This window comes from Marmota monax, unplaced genomic scaffold (genome assembly GCF_021218885.2).
Source record: "Marmota monax isolate L192 unplaced genomic scaffold, Marmota_monax_Labrador192_F-V1.1 WCK01_AAM20220418_F8-fsc00012, whole genome shotgun sequence".
In the NCBI taxonomy this organism is placed as follows: Eukaryota; Metazoa; Chordata; class Mammalia; order Rodentia; family Sciuridae; genus Marmota; species Marmota monax.
In genome coordinates, this window is record NW_026695227.1 from 1130954 (window position 1) to 1152948 (window position 21995).

At 35.4% G+C, this 21995-nt stretch overlaps 1 protein-coding gene across 4 annotated transcripts in view; it reads left to right on the forward strand.

Annotated features, from left to right (window-relative positions):
• The window catches only part of Borcs5 (BLOC-1 related complex subunit 5), a 118062-nt gene that overhangs the window by 48708 nt on the left and 47359 nt on the right, over positions 1-21995 (forward strand). For all 4 annotated transcript variants that reach the window (XM_046436268.2, XM_046436269.2, XM_046436267.1 and 1 more), the window contains exon 3: positions 18297-18454. In XM_046436268.2, coding sequence (XP_046292224.1) covers positions 18297-18454 — 158 coding nt within the window. The remainder of the gene's footprint in view (positions 1-18296; positions 18455-21995) is intronic.

The following is a 21995-nucleotide window of genomic DNA, read 5'->3' on the forward strand; positions in this document are numbered from 1 at the left end:
CTTGTTTCCTATTATTCATTGGAGCTCAGGGTTTGTAACCCCTCAAGGAAACCATGAGTTAACACCTGCAAGAAGGGTGATTCCTTTGAGTAAGAATATTCCTGGCATTAATATTGCATGTTTTCTCCCCATCCTTTTCTAGTACTTAATTTGTTTTACTTAAAGTGGGCCTACATGATGCATCTTTGCTGCAAATTTCAAAGAAAAAAAATCAAGTCCCTAATGTGATTGCTATTGGCTCTATAAAAACAGTCCCCTCTGTTTTATAATTAGCCCTAATGTGCCTCATATAGTCTGTATTTCTAAGAGGTTGTGTGTAATTCAAACTGCTGTAAATAGAACTGCTATTAAGTGCCAAATTGTAAAAAAACATTTTCAGTTCCTTAAAGCAAATTCTTTAGAGAAAAAGAATGCTTTGTTCCAAACAACTTTATCTGGTTTGGGGGTGTTGATGTTTCAACAAGTGGAGAATACCTGGGTTTTGTGAGAGCCAGCTGCCAAATTGGGAGAACCTATGTGGCCCGTTTTTACATACTGGCATTCATTTTTCTAGATATGAGGCAGAGTGGGTTCTCTGCCTTCATTCAATGAGAGCTGTTGAAAGATTTTTTCATTGAAATTGTGAATGTAATGTGATGTTTGTTTTCATACTAAGAGTGAAGATTTTTTGAACTTAAATACATTCCTTTCTGTACTGCTGGACCTGTAGCTCAGTGGTAAAGCACTTGCCTTGCATGTGTGAGGTACTGGGTTCGATCCTCAGCACCACATAAAAATAAGAAGATACTGTGTGTTCATCTACAACTAAAAAAAAAATACATTCCTTTCTGTAAATAATAATTTTTTGGGGGGGTACTGGGGACTTAACTGAGGGGGACTTGGCCACTGAGCCACATCTCCAGCCCTATTTTTATTTTATTTAGAGACAGGGTCTCACTGAGTTGCTTAGCACCTCACCATTGCTGAGGCTAGTTTTGAACTCATGATTCTCCTGTCTCAGCCTCCCGAGCCACTGGGATTACAGGCATGTGCCACTATTCCCAGCTCTGTAAATAATTTTGAATTAGTCTTGATTTTGTTGGCATTAAAAGTGTAGATTAATACTTCATCCCCTTCCCTTAAAATATGACATTTGGAAAGTTTAGATTTTTCTCGTTTTCCAAGAAAAAAATGGGACTTATTTTTTTCTTTGTCTATCCTTTTGAAAGTTTTCATTATGTTGCCTGTTGATCACAATTTTCTCCTTCTCCTCTTTATTAGAGGAGTATCATGGAATACTTTTGCTTAGCAAAAATTAAAATCAGTCTTCTGACCTTATGTAAAGTATGTGTAACCTGAAATTTATCATTTTAATCCTTTTTTGAGCATACAACTCAGTGGCATTAAGTATATTCACATTGTTATGCAAAGTCATGGCTGCAAAACTCCAGTATACTCTTTAAGGGCACATCCCCAAAGACCTAACTTTCTCCCACTAGGTCCAACCCTTAAAGATTCCACTACTTCTCAGTAGTGCCATAGGCTGGGGAACAAGCTTTTAAGATATGAGCTTTGGGGGCTAGGGTTGTTGCTCTGTGGTTGAGCACTTGCCTTGCATGCGTGAGGCACTGGGTTTGATCCTCAGCACCACACAAAAATAAATAAAAGATATTGTGCCCATCTACAACTAAAAAAAAAAGTTATGGGCTTTTGGCTGGGCATGATAGCACACACCTATAATCCTACCAACTTTGGAGGCTGAGGCAGGAGGATGCAAGTTTCAGGCCAAACTGGGCAACTTAACAAGACCCTGTCTCAAAATAAAAATTAAAAAAGACTGGGGATGTGGCTCAGTGGAGAGCACCCTTGGGTTCAATTCCCAATACTTTCAATTCTTGATGGGTAGATACTTAGAAGTTGAAATGGCTGGATCACAAAGTAATCCTGTGTTAATTTTTTTCTTTCCTTTCCTCCAGCAACTAAACAATTTTGCATCCCCACCAACAGTGAAGATGTGTTCCATGTCCATGCCAATGCTTTGGTGTTCTTTTTTTTTTTGGGGGGGGGGTGTAGTAATCATCCTATGAATATGAGATGGTATTTCATTTTAATTTTGAATTTCATTTTCCTGGTGATCTTGAGTGTCTTAGCCATTTGTGTATCATCTTTGGAGAGTGTCAAGTGCTTTTCCTGTTCTTGAAATGGGCTTTTTTGGTTGTTTATTGTTGAATTTTAGGAATTCTCTATATATCTTGGGTATTAATGCCTCATCAAATACTGGATTTATTTTTTTTTAAATAAGAAAGAATGGGCTGAGAATGTAGGTGTGGTAGAGTGTTTGCCTAGCATGTAGAAAGCCGTGGGTTCGATCCTTAGCACCACAAATAAATTTCCCGTTATGTAGGTTGCCTTTTTACTCTGTTGATAGTATCAACATTTTAAGTTTTTCATAAAGTTCAATCTGTTTTCCTTTAGTTGTCTTTTCCTTTAATGCCATATCTAAATAGTAATTGACAAATTCAATGTCTTGAAGCTTTTGCCTTACATTTTCTTCAAAAGGAAACTATAGTTAAAACAATAAGAGTTTTATTATTTAGGTCTTACTTTAGATCATGAATCCATTTTAAATTAAATTTTTTTTTTAATTTTTACCAGGGATTGAGCCCAGGGTGTTTACCCAATGAGCCATATCCCCAGCCCTTAAAAAAACAAAACAAAACAAAAAAACCACTTTTTTAAAAAAAAAATTCTGAGACAGGTTCTCAGTAAGTTACCTAGGGCCTTGCTAAGTTGCTGATGCTGGCTTTGAACTTGCAATCTTCCTGCCTTAGCCTCCCAAGACACTGGGATTACAGGTGTTAGTGAGCCACTGTACTTGGATAAATTAATTTTTATATATGGTGTTAGGTATAGGTCCAGCTTCATTCTTTTTCATGTGCATATTCAATTTTCCTGGCATGATTAGTTGGAACAGACTTTTCTTTCCCAGTTGAATGGTCTTAGCACTCTTGTCAAAAATCATTTGATTGGGCTGGGGTTGAGGCTCAGTGGTAGAGCACTTGCCTAGCATGTGTCGGGCGCTGGGTTTGATTCTCAGCACCACATAAAAATGAGTAAAATGAAGGTATTGTGTCCATCTACAACAACAACAAAAAATATTTTTAAAAAATCATTTGATCATATTTTCAAGGGTTTATCTCAAGGATAAACTTGTCTTTTTGTCTGTGTTTATGCCAGTGCCACACTGTTTTGATTACTGCAACCTTGTAGTAAGTCCTGAAATCAGGAAGTAAGAATCCTCCCGCTTTGTTCATATTTTTCAGTATTGTTTTGGTTATTCAGGGTCTGTTGAGATTCCATGTGACTTTTAGGGTAGGTGTCTTTATTTCTTAAAAAAAAGTCATTGGGATTTTAATAGTGATTGTATTTGATCAGTTTGGGTAATACTGACATCTATTTTTTTTTTTAATCTTTGTTTTATTTATCTATATGTGGTCAGATCCAGGGCGTCACACATGGTAGGTGAGCATTCTACCTCTGAGCCACAACCTCAGCCCTAGTATTAACATCTTAATATTAAATCTTCCAGTCTGTGAATATGGGATATGTCTCCATTAGTTTATTTCAACCTTAATTTCTGTAAACAATGTTTTACAGTTTCATTGTATACATTTTTTAATTCCTTTGTTAATTTCTAAGTATTCTGTTCTTTCTGATGTGACTGTAAATGGAGCTTGTTTTCTTTCTTTCTCTCTGTGTGTGTGTGTCTGTCTCTATTTTTCTCTCTTTCTGGTGCTGCTGGGGATTTAATCTAGTGGTGTTCTACCTCTGAGTTACATAGCAAGCTCTGTTTTTTAAATTTTATTTTGAGATAGGGTCTCACTAAGTTGCCAAGGCTGGCCTTGAACTTATGATTCTCCTGCCTCAGTCTCCAAAGTTTCTGGGAGTAAATAGAGTTTTCTTAATATCCTTCTTGGATTGTTTGTTATTAGTGTGTAGAAATGCAACTGAGGGGCTGGAGTTGTATAGCTCAGTTGTAGAGAGCTTGCCTAGCACCTGTGAGGCACTGGGTATGATCCTCAGCACCACATAGACACAATACCTTTATTTATTTTTATCTACAACTTAAAAAAAATTAAAAAACAACTTATTTTGACTTTGTATCCTGTTACTTTGATGAATTCATTTATCAGTTCTAACAGTATTGTTTAGAATCATTAAGTTTTCTACTTATAAGATCCTCTATGAACAGATTATATGTATCATATTATAACATATATAATATACAATGTATATTTCTTTGTCCTCTCCAATTTGGATGCCTTTAATTTCTTTTCTTATTTAATTCTAGTTACAATGATAAAGTACTTTATTGAATAGTAGTAGTGAAACTAGGCATTCTTTCTTTGTTACTAAAATTAGAGGAAAAAATTTAGTTTTTTTTTTTAATTTCTACTTTTTCTTCTTAGTACCCTCTTATATAGTAGGCAAGTACTGTACCAATGAGCTACATCTCCAACCCTAGTTTTTATCATTGAGTATAATGTTTTCTGTGATTTCCCATATCTGGCTTTTATTACGATGAAATAATTTCCTTCATTTATAGTTTTTTGAGTTTTTTTTTAATCAAGAGAGAATATTGAATTTTGTGTTTAAAAAAAAAAACTTTCTCTGCATCATTTGAGATGATCTTGTGTTTTTTTCTTTCCTTCCTTCAGTCTTTTAATGTAGTATATTACATTGATTGATTTTCATTCCAAGAAGATCATGATATGTAATCCTTATATTATGCTCCTGAATTTGATTTGCTAGTGTTTTGTTGAGGATTTTTACATCAGTGTTTATAGGTATATTGGTGTGTAGTTTTCTTATAGTGTCTTTGTCTTGCATTGTTATCAGTGTAATAATCTCCTCACAGGAGAGTTAGGGAGTATTCCCTCCTCTTTGGTTTTTTAGAGAGGTTTGAGAAGAGTTGATGTTGTTTTTAAAATGATTGATAGAATTCACCATGAAACAGTCATGTCCAGGGCTTTTCTTTGTTGGGATATTTTTGATTAGTTCTTCAATCTCTTTACTAGTTACTGGTTTATTCACATTTTCTTTTTGGTTTAGTCTTGGTAGTCTTTGTTTCTAGGAAATTTGTTAATTTCATCTAGATTATCCACATTATTTCTACACAGTTATTCAGACTGTTTTCATAAAGTCCTTTTTATTTCCAAAGAATTGGTAGTAATTTTCCCACTTTCACATCTGATTTTCATAATTTTAGAGTTGGTGTAACTCAGTGGTAGGATGCTTGCCTAGCATGCATAAGGCCCTGCATTTGATCTCCAGCACCACCATCCAAAAGAGAATGATTTTAGTAATTGGAGTTTCTCTCTCCTTTTTCCTACTTCCTCTAACAAAACTTTAATCTTATTGCTCTTTCCAAAGAATCAACTTTGAGTTTTGTTGGTTTTTCTCTTATATTTTCTATTTCTTATTTTGTTTACCTATACTTTAAGCTTTATTATTTCCATCCTTCTCCTAGCTTTAGGTTTAATTTATTCTTCTGTTTCTAGTTCTTTAAGTTGTAAAGTTCAGTTGCTGATTTGAGATTTTCTTGTATAATGTGAACATTTTTACGTGTAAATATCTCCCTTAGCTCTATTCACTATATCCTGTATGTTTTGGTATGTTGTGTTTTCATTTTCATTTATCTCAAAGTATTTTAAAATTTCTGTTCTCATTTCTTCTTTGATGCATTAGTTGTTATAAGAGTGTGGTATTTAGGGCTGGGGTTGTGGCTCAGGGGTAGAGCGCTCGCCTACCATGTGTTAGGGTTTGATCCTCAGCACCACATAAAAGTAAAATAAAGATATTGGGTCCATCTGTAACTAAAAAATAATTATTTTTTAAAAAGAGTATGGTGTTAAATTTTTACGTATTTGTGGATTTTCCGATTTTCCTTCTGTTATTGATACCTAATTCCATCTCATTATAATAAAAGAAGATACTTTGTATGATGTTTTTTAAAACTATTGAGACTTACTTTGTGGCTCAATATATGGTCATATTCTGGAAAATATCCCATGTGTTCTTGAGAAAAATGTGTATTCTGTGATTGTAAGGTATAATGTCTGTTTGGTTATCTGTTAGATCTAATTGGTTTATTGTATATTTTTTCTTCTGTTCTGTCTGGTTTTTCTCTCCAGTATTGAGAGTGGGCTATTGAAGTCTCTAATTATTGTAGAACTATTTCTTCCTCCAATTTTGTTAGTTTCTGCCTCAATTTTTGATGGTCTGTCATTAGGTTTGTAAGCATTTATAATCTTAACATTCTTGCTATATTGAATCTTTTACTAACATGTGATGTCCTTTTTTTCCTATAATCTTTTTTGATTTAAAGTATATATATATTGTCTGATATCAGAACAGCAACCCTATTGTCTTTTGGTTACTTTTTGTATGGCGTGTTTTCCCCCATGCTTTCATTTTCTTTCTTTTGGTACGGGGAATTGAACCCAGGGTGCTCAACCACAGAGTCACATTCCCAGCTGTTTTTTATATTTTATTTAGAGACAGGGTCTTCCTGAGTTGCTTAGAGCCTTACTAAGTTGCTGAGGCTGGCTTTGAACTCAAAATCTTCCTGCCTCAGCCTCCCTGGGTGCTGGGGTTATAGATGTGCACCACCACACCCAGCTGTTTTACACTTTTGACAGTTTAGTTATAATATGCCTTGGAGAAGACCATTCAGATCTATTAGAGGTCCTTTAAATTTTTTGGACCTGCATATTCATGTCTTTCCCAAGATTTGGAATGTTTTCAGCTATTGTCCCATTAATTAGGTTCTCTATGCCTTTTCCCTTTGCTCCTCCTTGTGGAATACTACCACTGCAAATATTTGCTCACTTAGAAGTGTCCCATAAGATTTTTTTTTTTTGTCCTCTAGAAAAAAACTTCTTTTTTCATTTTGTCTGGTTTAAAACACCTATTTTTAAGCTCAGAAATTGTTTATTTTGTTTGATCTGTTTTACTGTTGAACATCTCAGCTGTATTTTTTTATTTCATTTATTGAGTTTTCAGCTCCAAATTTTCTCTTTGGCTCCTTTTTCCTGTCTCTGTCTCTGATGAATTCTCATTCAGATCATGAATTGTCTTCCTAATTACATTGAACTGTCTGTATATTTTCTTATATCTGGTTGATTTCTTTAAAATCATTATTTTGAATTCTTCATCAGGAAGTTTGTCGTTTTTCTTTCTATGTTGCTATAGAGTTTTTTTAAAAAGACATCATATTATCTTGATTTTTTATGTCCCTATGTTGATATTTTGTATATGATGGATCAGCAGCTTTTACTGACTTAATATGGTGACTTTCACAATAAAAAACATTCTTTTAGTGATGTGTCCTAAGGTTTTGGTTTCTTAGGCTACATGGTTTTGACTCAGGTGAGCACAGTGTAGTAGATAGTGTCTGTGTGGCTTCTTCAGTTATATAATCAACATCACTTAGGCCTGAAGATACCTCAGTGGCCTAGGCTGCAGGAAGTTGGGGGATTGCTTTACTAGCTGGGATTTAGCTCTCTTAGATTGGGTAGGTTTATGTGCAGTGTTTCTATCTGCTAGTGTGAGATACCTGTCAGATTCTGTGGGTTGCATGTGTGCAGCGCTGCTTTACTGGACCCATGCAGGCAAGGCACAGCTAGCATGTCAGAGGAGATGATGCACCCATAATTTTAAGAGTTGTGCAGGGGTGGGTCACTCTAGTGGGCCCATGTGGGTATGATGTAGTGTGCCTGGTGAGGCAAGGGGTGTCAGTGCTTGGGAACCATTTGGGGAATGCTGTACTGTGGGCTCAAGTGGTGTGCCCAGTGTCTATGAGGGATGTCCAGGTGTCTTCATTGGGACTCAAGGCTTCTTGTTCAGGGTTGGCTGCCCAGCTGCTTGTGAGGGCTGAGGGAAGTGGGAAAGTCTACCCATCTGCTTCCTAGGGATCTGGGCAGGCAGACCAAGCCACTCATGGCAGACTGCTTAGGTGCTTCGGAGGATTGTGGGTGAGGCCACCTGGCTTCCTAAGACCTCTTCAGGCCCAACCACTCAGGGCTTGTTGCCTGACTGTTGTTGCAGAGTTGTTAATCTCCTTGACAGCATTTTTGTGATTAGGGAGCAGAAAACAGATTCCTGATATATGCAAGACAGGTTCCCTTTTGCCCACTCTGGTTCAAGCAGGCTGTATTCAAGCTGCTTCAGGAATACTTGCATAACTTTCTGTATGAGGCTGGAAGATTTTGGATGGGTGGCTACTACTATGCTAAAAACTGAATTTGACTGAAATTAACCACAAGTTACTGTATAAGCCTTCCCCTAGAAATTGCAGTCTTATTGCAAGATCCTAGAATTCCAGATGTGTTCTAAGTCCTGAAAGAAAATAACTGTTAACCAAGACTGCTATTTCCAGGAAAGCTTTCATTCAAAATTGAAGAGCAAATAAAAACCTTCCAAGATAAGCAGAAACTAAAAGAATTCGTGGAGCTGGGTTGTGGCTCAGAGCACTTTCCTAGCATGTGTGAGGCACTGAGTTCGATTCTTAGCACCACATAAAAATAAGTAAATAATTTAAAAAAAGGTATTGTGTCCATATACAACTAAAACAAAAAAAATTTTTTTTGTTTAAATTCATGACAACCAAACCGGAAATATAGAACTTGCTTAACAAAATATTTCACACAAAAGAAGTAAAAAACAAACCCCAGAGTTCACAAATAAACAAAACTCATTTGAAGCATAAAGTGTAAGCAAATGAGAAGCAGGACTAAATTAAACATTCTAAATCAAAATGGCAGGAATTAATAAACATCTATCAGTAATAACATTGAATATAAATGGTCTCAACTCTCCAATTAAAAAACATAGGCTGGCAGAATGGATTCAAAAACAAGACCCAATTATATGTTGTTTGCAAGTGATGTACCTAACAGGCAAAGACAGTCACAAGCTGAAAGTGAAAGAATGGAAATTGATATATAATGTGAATGGAACCAAAAAACAAGGCAGGAGTATCTACTCTCTTATCTGACAAAGCAGACTTCAAACCAAAATTAATCAGAAGAAACAAAGAAGGTTACTTTGTATGATAAAGGGACCAATCCAAAAGAAGATATAACAATAATAAATATTTATGCCCTAAATGTGTGTGCAACTAATTATATAAAAGAGACAGTACTCAAATTGAAGCCTCATATAGACCCTAACATAATAATGATCTCATCATTAGATAAAGTCATGTAGACATAAACTCAGTAAAGACTTTTTGGACCTGAAAAATATCACAAATCAAGTGGACTTAATAGACATTTATAGAATATTTCATCTAATAACAGCTGGATACACTTTCTTTTCAGTAGTTCATGGTATGTTCTTCAAAATAGACCACATTTTAGGCCACAAAGCAACTCTTAGGAGATTAAAACAAAATCAGTATAATTCTTTGTACCTTATCAGATCATGATGGTATGAAATTAGAAATCAACATGACAAAACCCTAAAAAAGTGATAGGACACATGGAGATTGAGCAATATACTTTTGAATGATGGGTGATAGAAGAATCGTCGGAGAAAATAAAATTCTTAGACTCAAATGAGAATAATGATATGACATTCAGAACCTCTGGGATACTTTTATAAAAGCAGTTCCAAGAGAAAAGTTTATAGCTATGAGTGCCTACATAAGAAAATCTGAAAGATCCCAAATAACCTAATGATGCATCTTAAGGCCTTAGAAAGAAAAAGCAGAACAAACCAATTCCAAAACCAGTAGAAACAAGGAAGTGATTAAGATCAGAGCTGAAATCAATAAAAATGAGAATTAAAAAAATTACAAAAGACGTGTGAAACAAAGAGTGCTTCTTTGAAAAGAACAAATCAAAAGAAAAAGATCCAAATTAAAAAATTAGAGATGAAAAATGAAAAATCACTATAGACACCACAGAAATCTAGTGTAACATTCAGGAGTATTTTGAAAATTTATACTCCAATAAATTAGTAAACCTAGAAGAAATGGGTAACTATAGACAAATACAATCTGCCAAAACTGAATCCAGAGGACATAGAAAATCTCAACAGAAAAATAACTAGCAATGAGATAGAAGCAGTGACAAAAAGCCTTTCAACAAAGAAAAGCCTAGGACCAGAAGGATTCTCTGCTAAATTTTATCAAATCTGTAAAGAACTAATGCCAATTCTTTTCAAATTATTCCATGAAGTAGAAAGGGATGAAACACTTCCAAATTATTCTATGAAGCCAGTATCACATTCATACCAAAATCAGATAAGGACATACCAAGGAAAGAAAACTATAGGCCAAAGTCCCTGATGAACTTAGATGCAAAAATATTTACTAAAATATTTGCAAGTAATGTTCAATAATATATTAAGAAGATGATATACTACAACCAAGTTTATTTTATTTCAGAGATGTAAAGATGGTTTAATATATGCAAATCAATAAATGTAATTTATCACATAAGTGATTTTTATCTCAATAGATGCAGAGAAGACCTTTGACAAACCAGCACCCATTCATGATAAAAATACAAAGGAAACTGGGGGGAAAAGGAACCTAACTCAACACCGTAACAGCTATATATGAAAAAACCCAAAGCAAACTTCACAGTAAATGAGAAAAAAATGAAAGTATTTCCTTTAAAATCTGGGACAAGACAAGGATGTACATTCTCACCACTCCTATTTAATATAGTGCTAGAAATTCTACCAAAGCAATTAGGCAAGAAAAGGAAATAATTTGAATTCTTTTCTTCCCATTTTTATTCCTTTTATCACTGTTTGCAGATGATATGATCCTATACCTAGAAGATCCAGAGAATTCCACCAAAAGGCTGCTAGACCTAATAAACAAATTTGTCAAAGTAATACTTTACAAAATCAACATACAAAAATTAATAGCTTTCTTATATACCAACAGCAAATCTGCTGAGAAAGAAATTAGGAAAATAGTTCCATTCCCAATAGCCTCAAAAAATAAAATACCTAGGAATAAATCTAACCAAGGAGTTTAAAGACCCCTACAATGAAAACTATAGAACACTGAATAAACAAATTGAAAAAGATCTCAGAAGATGAAAAGACCTCCCATGTGTATGGATAGGCAGATTATTGTTAAAATGCCTTTACTTGCTGGATATGGTGGTCTGTAATCCCAGTGGCTCAGAAGGCTGAGGCAGGAGAATTGCTAGTTCAAGGCCAGCTTTAGCAACTTAGAATCTTGCCGAGTTGCTTAGGGCCTTGCTATCTCTAAATAAAATACAAAAAAGGGCTGGGGATGTGGCTTAGTAGTTAAGTGCCCCTGAGTTCAATTCCCAGTAACACCCTTCCCCCCAAAAAAAAGCCATAGTACCAAAAGCAATATATAGATTCAGTGCAATACCCATCAAAATACCTATGACGTTTTTCATAGAACTAGAAAAATCAGTCGTAAAATTCATTTGGAAGCCTAAGAGACCCAGACTAGGCCAAAGCAATGTTAAGCCAAAAAAGCAATGCTGGAGACATCACAATATCTGACTTCAAATTATACTACAGAGTTGTAAAAAAAAAAAACTGCAAGGTACTGGCATAAAAACTGACACATAGATCAGTGGTACAGAATAGAAGACACAAAGACAAACCCACACATCTGCAGTCATCTGATCTTTGGCAGAATTGCCAAAAACATATTTTGGAGAAAAGATAACCTTTTTAACAAATTGTGCCAGGACAACTGGTTATCCATATGTAGAAGAATAAAACTAGACCCTATCTCTCACCCTGCACAAAAACCAACCCAAAAGGCCTAGGAATTGGACCAGAAACTATGCCACTCTTAGAAGAAAATGTAGAGTCAACACTCTAGCACTTATGCACAGGGAACAACTTTCTCAGTAGGATCCCCAAGGCCCAGGAAATAATGCCAGGAATTAATAATAAAAGGGATAGCATCAGATTAAAAAGCTCTACACAGCAAAGGAAACAGTTGGGAATGTGAAGAGGGAACCTAAAGAATGGGAGAAAATCTTTGCTAGCTACTCTTCTGACAGGATTAATATCTAGAATATATAAATAAAATAACTTTACACCAAAAAATCAAATTGCCCACTTCATAAATGGACAAATTAATTGAACAAACCCTTCTTAAAAGAAGAAATACAAATGGCCAACAAATATATGAAAAAATGTTTAACATCATTAGCAATTAGGGAAATGCAAATCAAAACTATATTGAGATTTCATCTCACACTAGTCAGAATGTCAGTCATCAAGAATAGAAACCATAATAAGTGCTGGAGAGGGCATAGAGAAAAAAACATTGTTGGTGGGATTGTAAATTAGTACAACCACTATGGAATCAGTGTGGAGGTTCCTCAAAAGGCTGAGTATGGAACCACCATCTGATCCAGCTATACCACTCCTCGGTATTTATCCTGAAGAATTAAAGTCCTCATATTACAGTGATATATGCATTCCCATGTTTATAGCAGCACATTTTACAGTAGCCGAACTATGGAACTAGCCTGGGTGTCCATCAAAGGATAAATGGATAAAGAAAATGTGGTATATATACACAATGGAGTTTTATCCAGTTATAAAGAAATAAAAATTTTTTCATTTGCAGAAAAATGGATGGAACTAGAGACCATTATGTTAAGTGAAATAAGTCAAAGTTAAGGGTCATATGTTTTTGCTCATATGGGGAAGCTGGAGAGGAAGTGGAAAAGAAAGATGGCAGATCTCATGAAAATCAGAGGGAGATCAGTAGAGGTAAGGGATCAGGGGGTGAGAGGTGAATAGGAAGGGGGAAGGGCTGGGGAGTGATATTTTGGCCAAATTATATTGTTATATTATGTATTTTGTGCATGTATGAATACATAACAAGTCCCATCAGTATGTACAGCTAATGCACCAATTAAAACATGGGGGAAAAAAAGACTGTAGAATTCAGGATAGTTCTATCAGATTGTTCCTGTGTAGTAATCTTCTAGTTGGGAAGACAGATTCTGGGTGACTCCTAGTGTCATCTTCCCAGAATCCTCTTTATATTTAATTTGTTTTGGAAACTACCATACTCTTTTTTTACAATAGGTAAACTGTTTATATTCTCTCCAGAAATGTGCAAGAGTTCTAATTTCTCCACATCCTTGCTAATACTTATTTTCTGTCCTTTCAGTAGTAGTCATCTTTGAGTTCAATTCCCAGCACTGCCTAATAATAATAATAATAATAATAATAGCCATCTTAATGATTGTTATCATGATTTCATTTTGTTTTTTCTTAAGGGTTTGAGTTCAGGGAAGTTAAATGGCATCACACAGGTAGTAAATGGCAGTCTCTGGATTCAAACCTAGAAAGTGCCTCTTTCTTCTCCTCTGGTAGTTTTTGAAAGTTGATGGGAGGAAGATCCTGGGAAATATGTTTGCATCTTTATTGAACATTTTGATGTGTTGGCATGTTAGATTGGGCCTATCTTGCACTTGTAGTCTATTCTGCCATAGTTTAGCCCAAACAAAGCAAGGTCATAAGCCATTCTCTTTAAAATTTTTCCTGGTACTGGGGATTGAGCCCAGGGCCTCACGCCTGAGAATTATGTGCCTTTACCACTGAGCTATAGCCCCTACCCCATTGTTAGCCATTCATAAGTGGCTTCTCCTGGGTGAGATTGGTACTGATGTAAGGTGACTGAATGGGGGGTAAAGTTCCTAAGGAAATCAGCCACGGGGTGTACCCTTTTTCTAAATATCCTAAAGGAATTGATCACTAGCACACATCACAAAATCCTGTAAGGAAGATGTCTGCAAGCATTTCTTTTAGGGAAGAAGGAAATGCCTTTGAGAAATAGAGTAACATTAAGTAAAGAACACACATTGCTTAAGTGCTTTTGTCTTTGAAGTATATCATGACCTACAGTCAAAAATCTCTTATTGTTTTTTTTAATTTATTGTTTAGTTGTTGTTGGACACAATACCTTTATTTTATTTATTTATTTTTACATGGTGCTGAGGATGGAACCCAGGGCCTCGAATGTCTAGGCAAGCGCTCTACTGCTAAGCCAATTAGTTGAAGCTGGCATAACAGAATTCCATGAACTGAGTTATGGTTTTAGATGGTAAAGGGGAGGGTAAAAGTGTAATTCCTTTGACTTTGATGTTGGCTAGGCAACTTAAACAGCAAACATTTATTCCTCAGAATTCTTATAGCTAGGAAGTATAAGATCAAGGTGCCAGCAAATTTGGTTCTGGGTGGGGATGCTGCTTTTTGGGCTTGCAAATGGTAAATACTGGAGATTATTTCCTGAAACCATGTTGAAACCACTTTGTTTATGCATGGATGAAGAGTGGGCCCCAGGGAATGGGTAAGAAATAGACTGGCTATCTACAGAGCCAGCAAACTGCCATCTGTACCTACCCCTTTGTGTAAAGTGTTGAGTGGAAAAATCATTAGGGCTAGAAATTTGGAAACATTTTGCTGAGTAATCGTTTTCATTCAGAAATGTCAGGTGTAGGGAGAAAACCCACAGTTTTTTTAAAGCACAGTATGGAGCCATATGGGTATTAACTTGAGTTCTTCAACCCTGATGAACTTGGTTACTTCTAGAACTAGAAATTAGTATTAAAGAGTGTTAGAGTATATGTTTAGAAACAGTATAATGAGCTCCATTTCCTATTAAACAGTCCAGAACTTTCAATCTATTTATCTCTGATAAGATATTATGATGTTAAAAATTATACAGCATATTATATAAAAAAGAAAACTCTCTATTTAAAGTCATTACAAAAGTATTCTGAAATAATTTATGCTATGTAATTCATTCTGTATCAATGGTAAGACAATATTGTATTTGTTGTCTCTAGAATTTGCCTGAATTGTTGTGACTTTGTTGCTTCAAAAGTAGGAAAGTGGCCTATCTTCTTTTTTTTCTCTATTCTGTCTTACCCCTTCTGGGATCCAGAGAAGGGGTTTGTGGCAAATATTTGGAGATTCAGAGGTGATGGAAGCACATTCTGATAATAGATCCATACCTGAGTTATGGTTTTAGATGGTTAAGGGGAGGATAAAAGTATAATTCCTTTGACTTTGAAGTTGGTTAGGCAACTTAAATTGAACAACTTAATGTGCTTTTTAAGACCTAGCAACTTTCTCAAGTCCTCCTCTTGCCCTTCCATACCTTTTTCATTAAGAAATAGAGTAAGGGTTTTGTTTTATGAGCTATGGTTGGGTTCTTGGCTCTTTGCTTCAAGCATCTGGTAGCATGGACTGGCATTGTAGTTTCCCTCCTTATTCTGCATCACAAATTCCAGCAGTCTGCTCAAGCATTGGAGACCTTCCTCATTCCTCTTGAAAGGGCAGATCAACACTGAGACAAGGCCTCACTTTTAGATGTATGTGGAACATGCAGAGGAGTGATCCTGGGAAGTCACCTTTCCTCATAAAGTCTTTCTTAGCTCGTTGTCTCCTAGGAATTCAGCAGTAGACTGCATCCTTTATTCTAACTTGAGAGTCTTTTATGTGCCAGTTGCTATGCTATAGACCTCAGTTGTAAAGGTAAGCAACATGTGGTCCTTATCTTCAGCCAGCTCAGTTTACTACCACACTTTTAATCACTTTGGAGAAGATGCTGTTTGAAGGTTTGTTCAGTAACATAAACCTTGGTCAGGATGGAAGATAACTGGTTTTCAATTTAAAGAAAATGAATAATGGGCTAGGGGAAAAGGGGAGACCTGCCCAAGAAGACATTAAAAATAGATGGGAAAGACAAAAAGCCACTTTTTGTTAAAATGAATTTGTTCATTTAAAAAAATTTTAAGGAGAAATGCATTCATTTGATTAATAAAATTGTTAAACGTGTATTATGAAAGTTTCCTTGCTCTCCATCTAATTCTTATATAAAGGTTTCTTTATTTAAACATAAACTAATCTCAACAATTTTATTTACTTACACATTCCCATTTTTACATGATAATCGCATACTCCGTTCACTACTCTCTATATCCCTTTTTTATTATTTAGTGTAGTATGGAGATATTTCCCATGTGAGTATATAGAAACTTCCTCATTATTTTCTGCATTCATGTATTATTAGTTATAGATGTACCTTGATTTAACAAGCCTCCTATTGGTCGGCATTGAGATCTTTGCTGCCTATTGGGGGAACCTGGGTAAAGGATCGTGTATGTAGATTTAAATAAAAATTTCAGTTAAAAAAACTATTGCAACTAATATTGAATTCACCACAAGATACTATTTGCAGGTAGATCAATTCAAATAACATGTTTTTCTGTGTTAGGACTACAGTGGATTAGCTGAGAGACCAAGAGCTGGCAGTGTAATGTTGGGGAACCCTAGGAGTATATTGGGTTCCAGACCTGCACTTCACTTTGTCAGGTCCCATAAAAATATGAGAGCATGGGCCAGCACATCCAAAGATTTTCTGGGGCAACCCAACTGGGTATCCTCTCATAGTGTCTTTGGTTGGGCACAGGGACATTTGTTTAAGCACCAGTGTGTCAGAACAGTGAAGTTTTGGATGTTAATGATTGGGGAGAAGAATTGGGAAAGGGCCCCTCAAGATGAGCATTGGATCTGTCCCAGTCATGCCCAGCATGTTTCCTGTTGTCACCTGTATTTTGCTGTACCTTGTGCTATAGCATTGGCTCTAGTATGAGATAGAGCATAGTGTGGCATAGTGGATCCTTAAGACCCTACTAGGGATTCTCTAAGGCCAAAACTCTTATTTTTTTTTTAAGATTTTTTTAAAGATGGATACATTATCTTTATTTCTATGTGGTGCTGAGGATCGAATCCAGTGCCTCACATGTATGAGGCAAGCACTCTATCACTGAGCTATAACCCCAGCCCCACAAAACTCTTTGTAACAATACTTAGACATTATTTGCAAATCACTCTTTCTCGTATTGAAGTCGCTGGAGTTTTCCAGAGGCTTTTTGATATGAAATAGCAGATTAAATGCAGAAGCTGGTAGGATAATCCAGCTATTTTCTATTAAGGCAGTCATTAAAAAAATAACATAAACCAATGCTATTCTTCTTGGTTTTTTGTTTTGGAAAATACAGATATTTCCCTCAAAATATAGAATTCATGTTACCATGTCATAGTGTTATCATTTTTAAATTATTTAATTTTAAGAACTTTTGCAGTTTTAATTAAAAAAAAATTTTAATTGTAGTTGGACACAATACCTTTATTTTATTTATTTATTTTTATGTGGTGCTAAGGATCGAACCCAGTACCTTACCTGTGCTAGGAAAGCACTGTACCACTGAGCCACAACATCAGCCCTCAGTTTTAATTTTTAATAGGTTAATAGCAATAGACAAAACCCACATAAGCAAAAGCTCTTTGGGGCTCTCAGTAATTTTTTGAGGATGTAAAGGGGTTCTGATATCAAGAAATTTGCGAACTGTTGCCTTGAAATTTGCGAACTGTTGCCTTGACAGAAAGCACTTGGCAAAAAGTTCATAGGCTTAACTTCTGGTCAAGGCTTTGCTTTATGACTAAGTCACTTAATCTCTTTATTTGGTTTCTTCTTATAACCTTTTCTGCACTCCTTAAGGAAAAGAGAATGCTCTGCTTTCTCTTCAGATTGTATAAATCTTTTGCCTTTTACTAAAGAAAAGATATATATATGAAAGGCTAATTTGAAAATGTGGTGCTCTATGCTAAAATCAGGGGAGTTTAATAGTTATGTAACTAAACTTATGTGGAAGGAAGATGTGAAGAATGAGAGTTTAGATCATGTTAGCAGATAGTCTACTTGTTAAATTTTTTCATTTTAGCATCTCCTTCTAGCAGTTTCTGTATACATTTTATTCTCAGTTTTTCAGGCAGCCATTTTAATTATTGTAAGAAAGTAAATACATCTTCCAGCATTTTCAGTCAAGCAGGGATTTCTATTTATAATACCTGAAGTAGTGTGATACAAAGTCAGGACTTCTGAAAGAAACACATTACTAGATAGATGGCTTTGGGAAAGTTTGTCAACCTCTCTGTTTTTTGGCTTCCTCATCTGTAAAATGAAGCTAATAGTGCCTTATTTTCCAGAGAATTGTGAGTGGGAAAGACAATGCACAGGAAGCATTTGGAAAAAGTGGTTAGTACATGATAGACGCTACATAAATGATAGTTGCAATGATTGTCATTAGCATTTTAAAAAAGATCCAAGATTAAATTTGTCTCTTACTGTCATCACTGAATTTATTACACAGTTTATTCACAAATATATTACCAAAAACTTCCATTTCATTTTATTCTTTTTTTGTCTTTTGAAGGGCTATTGAGTGGCCAGACTTCCCCAACAAATACCAAATTGGAGAAACTGGATTCTCAGCAGGTGTTGCAGCTGTGCCTCCGATATCAGGATCACCTGCACCAGTGTGCAGAAGCTGTTGCTTTTGATCAGAATGCTTTGGTTAAACGAATCAAAGAGGTAATGTGCTGTGGGAAAATAGTATTGATGACTCATTATCGTGAATCCCTGTAACCCTGGAATGCTTTGCTACTGGGCACAATAGCCAGTGATCCTGGCTTTATGGGAAGTAGTTATTTTCCCTCAAAGGCTTGGCATTTGTCCCCATTGCTTTGAGGAGGTGGTCTTTCGTAGCAGTAAATGTGATGGTTGACAAGTGGTCCATAAGCTAGACTAACCTGGAGTTTGAATTCTGGTTCACTGCTAATTTGGTTGGAAGTTAAGTTTAAGTTCTCTGTGTCTCAATTTCTTTATGATAAATTGGGCTAATAGTAATAACCTAACTCGAGTTAAGTGACAGTGAAATTACTAGGTGTTAGCTGTTATTAATATGTGTAAAGTCCTGCCATGCTAATTTGTTCTGGCTAACATTATGTCTTTGAATTGACTTTAGCTGTTTATTATATATAATTTATATTTTGCTTCCCTATAAGTTATCATTTCTTTGAAAATAGAAACCTTGACATCTCCCTCAATTATATTTTTCACTGTTAGCATATGAAAAGCTCAGTTATTATTCTTGATTATATGGAAATGATTATGCCTACTTAATACTTTTTTATTATTAAGTTATTTATTTATTCTAATTTATTATATATGATGGCAGAATGCAATTCATTTCATTTTATACATATAGAGCACAATTTTTCAAGTCTCTGGTTGAATACAAAGTATTTTCACACTATTCTTGTCTTCATACATGTATTCAGGGTAATGATGTCTAACTCATTCCACCATCTTTCCTACCCTCATGCCCCCTCCTTCCCCTTTGGCCCTATCTAAAGTTCCTCCATTCCTCCCATGCCCCCGCAATCCCCATTGCCATTATGAGCATCCTCATATCAAAGAAAACATTCAGCCTCTGTTTTGGGGGGATTGGCTTACTTCACTTACCATTATATTCTCCATCTCCATCCATTTACCTGCAAATGCCAGGGTTTTATTCTCTTTTAATGCTGAATAATATTCCATTGTGTATATATACCAGTTTCCCTATCCATTTATCTACTGAAGGGCATCTGAGTTGGTTCCACAATTTAGCTATGGTGAATTGTGCTGCTAAAAACATTGATGTGGCTGTGTCCCTGTAGTATGTTGTTTTTAAGTCCTTTGGGTATAGTACAAGGAGTAGAATAGCTGGGTCCAATGGTGGTTCCATTCCAAGTTTCCCAAGGAATCTCCATACTGCTTTACAGATTGGCTGTACCAATTTGCAGTTTTATCAGCAATGTATGAGTGTGCCTTTTCCCCACATCCTCGTCAACAGTTAAGTTGTTTGTATTCTTGATAGCTGCCATTCTGACTCGAGTGAGACAAAATCTTAGAGTAGTTTTTATTGGCATTTCTCTAATTGCTAGAGATGTTGACCATTTTCTCATATTTGTTGACTGATTATATAGCCTCTTCTGAGAAGTAGACTGTTCAATTCCTTGGCCCATTTATTGATTGTTTTATTTGTTTTTTTGGTATTAAGGTTTTGAGTGCTTTATAGACCCTAGAGATTAGTGCTCTATCTGATGTGCTTGTGGTAAAGATTTGCTTCTGTTCTGTAGGCTCTCTGTTTACCTCACTGATTGTTTCTTTTGCTGAGAAGAAGCTTTTTAGTTTAAATCATTCCCATTTATTGATTCTTGTTTTAATTCTTGCACTATAGGAATCTTATTAAGGAAGTTGGGGCCTAATCCCACATGATGGAGATTTGGGCCTACTTTTTCTTCCATTAGGCACAAGGTCTCTGGTTTAATTCCTAGGTCCTTGATCTACTTTGAGTTGAGTTTTGTGCATGGTGAGAGATAGAGGTTTAATTTCATTTTTTTAAAAAAATATTTTTTAGTTGTAGTTGGGCACAATATCTTTATTTTATTTGTTTATTTTTATGTGGTGCTGAGGATTGAACCCAGCACCTCGTACACACCAGGCGAGCACTCTATCACTGAGCCACGACCCCAGCCCTTAATTTCATTTTGTTAAATGTGGATTTGCAGTTTTCCCAACACCATTTGTTGAAGAGGCTATCTTTTCTCCAATGTACGTTTTTGGTGCCTTTGTCTAAAATGAGATAACTGTAGTAATTTGGGTTAGACTCTGTGTCCTCTATTCTGTATAGGTCTACAGGTCTATTTTGGTGCCAATGCCATGCAGCAAAAATTGATCACTTCAACACTTCATACAAATATAGGCGACCATTGATCATACCAACAAAGCGATAAGATAGCAAATACAGTTAGCAAGAGATTACTTTAAGAAAGAGAAAGAGATTCTGAAAACAAACAAAACCCAGAAATCCTTGAAATGAAAGAAACAATAAGCCAAATAAAAAAACTCAATAGAACGCATTGCCAACAGACTAGATCACTTGGAAGACAAGACCTCCGACAATGAAGACAAAATATACAATCTTGAAAATAAAGTTGACCTCACAGTGAGATGGTAAGAAACCATAAACAGAATATCCAAGAATTATGGAATACCATCAAAAGACCAAATTTAAGATTTATTGGGATAGAGGAAGGTTCAGAGATTCAAACCAAAAGAATGCACAATCTCTTCAATGAAATAATATTAATACTTCTTTTGTGAGGAAAAACACAATATCATTCAAGTCAAAGTATAATAAACCAAACAACATGATACAAATTTTTTATAATTATAAATAACAGTGTAAGTTATTCTTTATTAGAACTAAAATGTATCATTGATGAAGCCACTGTATGGCAAAGTTCTGAAAGCAACAAGGGATGAGTAAATATATCTTCTAAAGTTTATATCAAGAAGGGATTTATATTCCTGACAACTAGAGGTAGTGTCATATAAAGGAAAGGTCAGGAGCTGTATCTTAGAGAAACTATGTATATGGATGGTATTCCCTGGATTTGTTCAACAAATGGCTTTTGGGTCATTTATACTGGTGAAAGAAGATGGACTTGAAGAAACACAAGAAATGGGCTGAGAATCATGGGAAGTTACTTTCCAATTAGTAATAGCGGCAGTGCATCCTTGAATTACAAAGCAGTCATTAGTTATATTAACAGATTTAAATAGGCCAATACCTCCTGTGTTTTAGTACTTAATCTTTTATAAAATGTTGCTTATATGTGCTCTTCTTTCATGGATTAAATACTTTCACTTGAAAAACTATTAAATACAACCTTTTGTATTACTTGGCATTGCTGTATCCTTCTAAATATTATAAATTTATTTTACTATATTATATTCTACAGAGCTCTACTGTAGAATAGACTATGTGTGACTATGTATCAGCAATCACTTGGGGTTTTTTGGTTTGTTTGAAACCGGATCTTTCTCTCTCTCCCTCAGTCAGTCTAGCCTTTGGTTTTTAAATCATTATTTTATTAATTTACCAAATAATACTAATGCTGCCCTTCATTGGGTGGGAATTTTGGGAACCATAGGTCTAGAGCACTGTTTTACAAATTAAATTCTATAAAACTAGTTCTAGAGAGAGAAGGACAATTTTTTTTTTTTTGCACACTCTAAACCA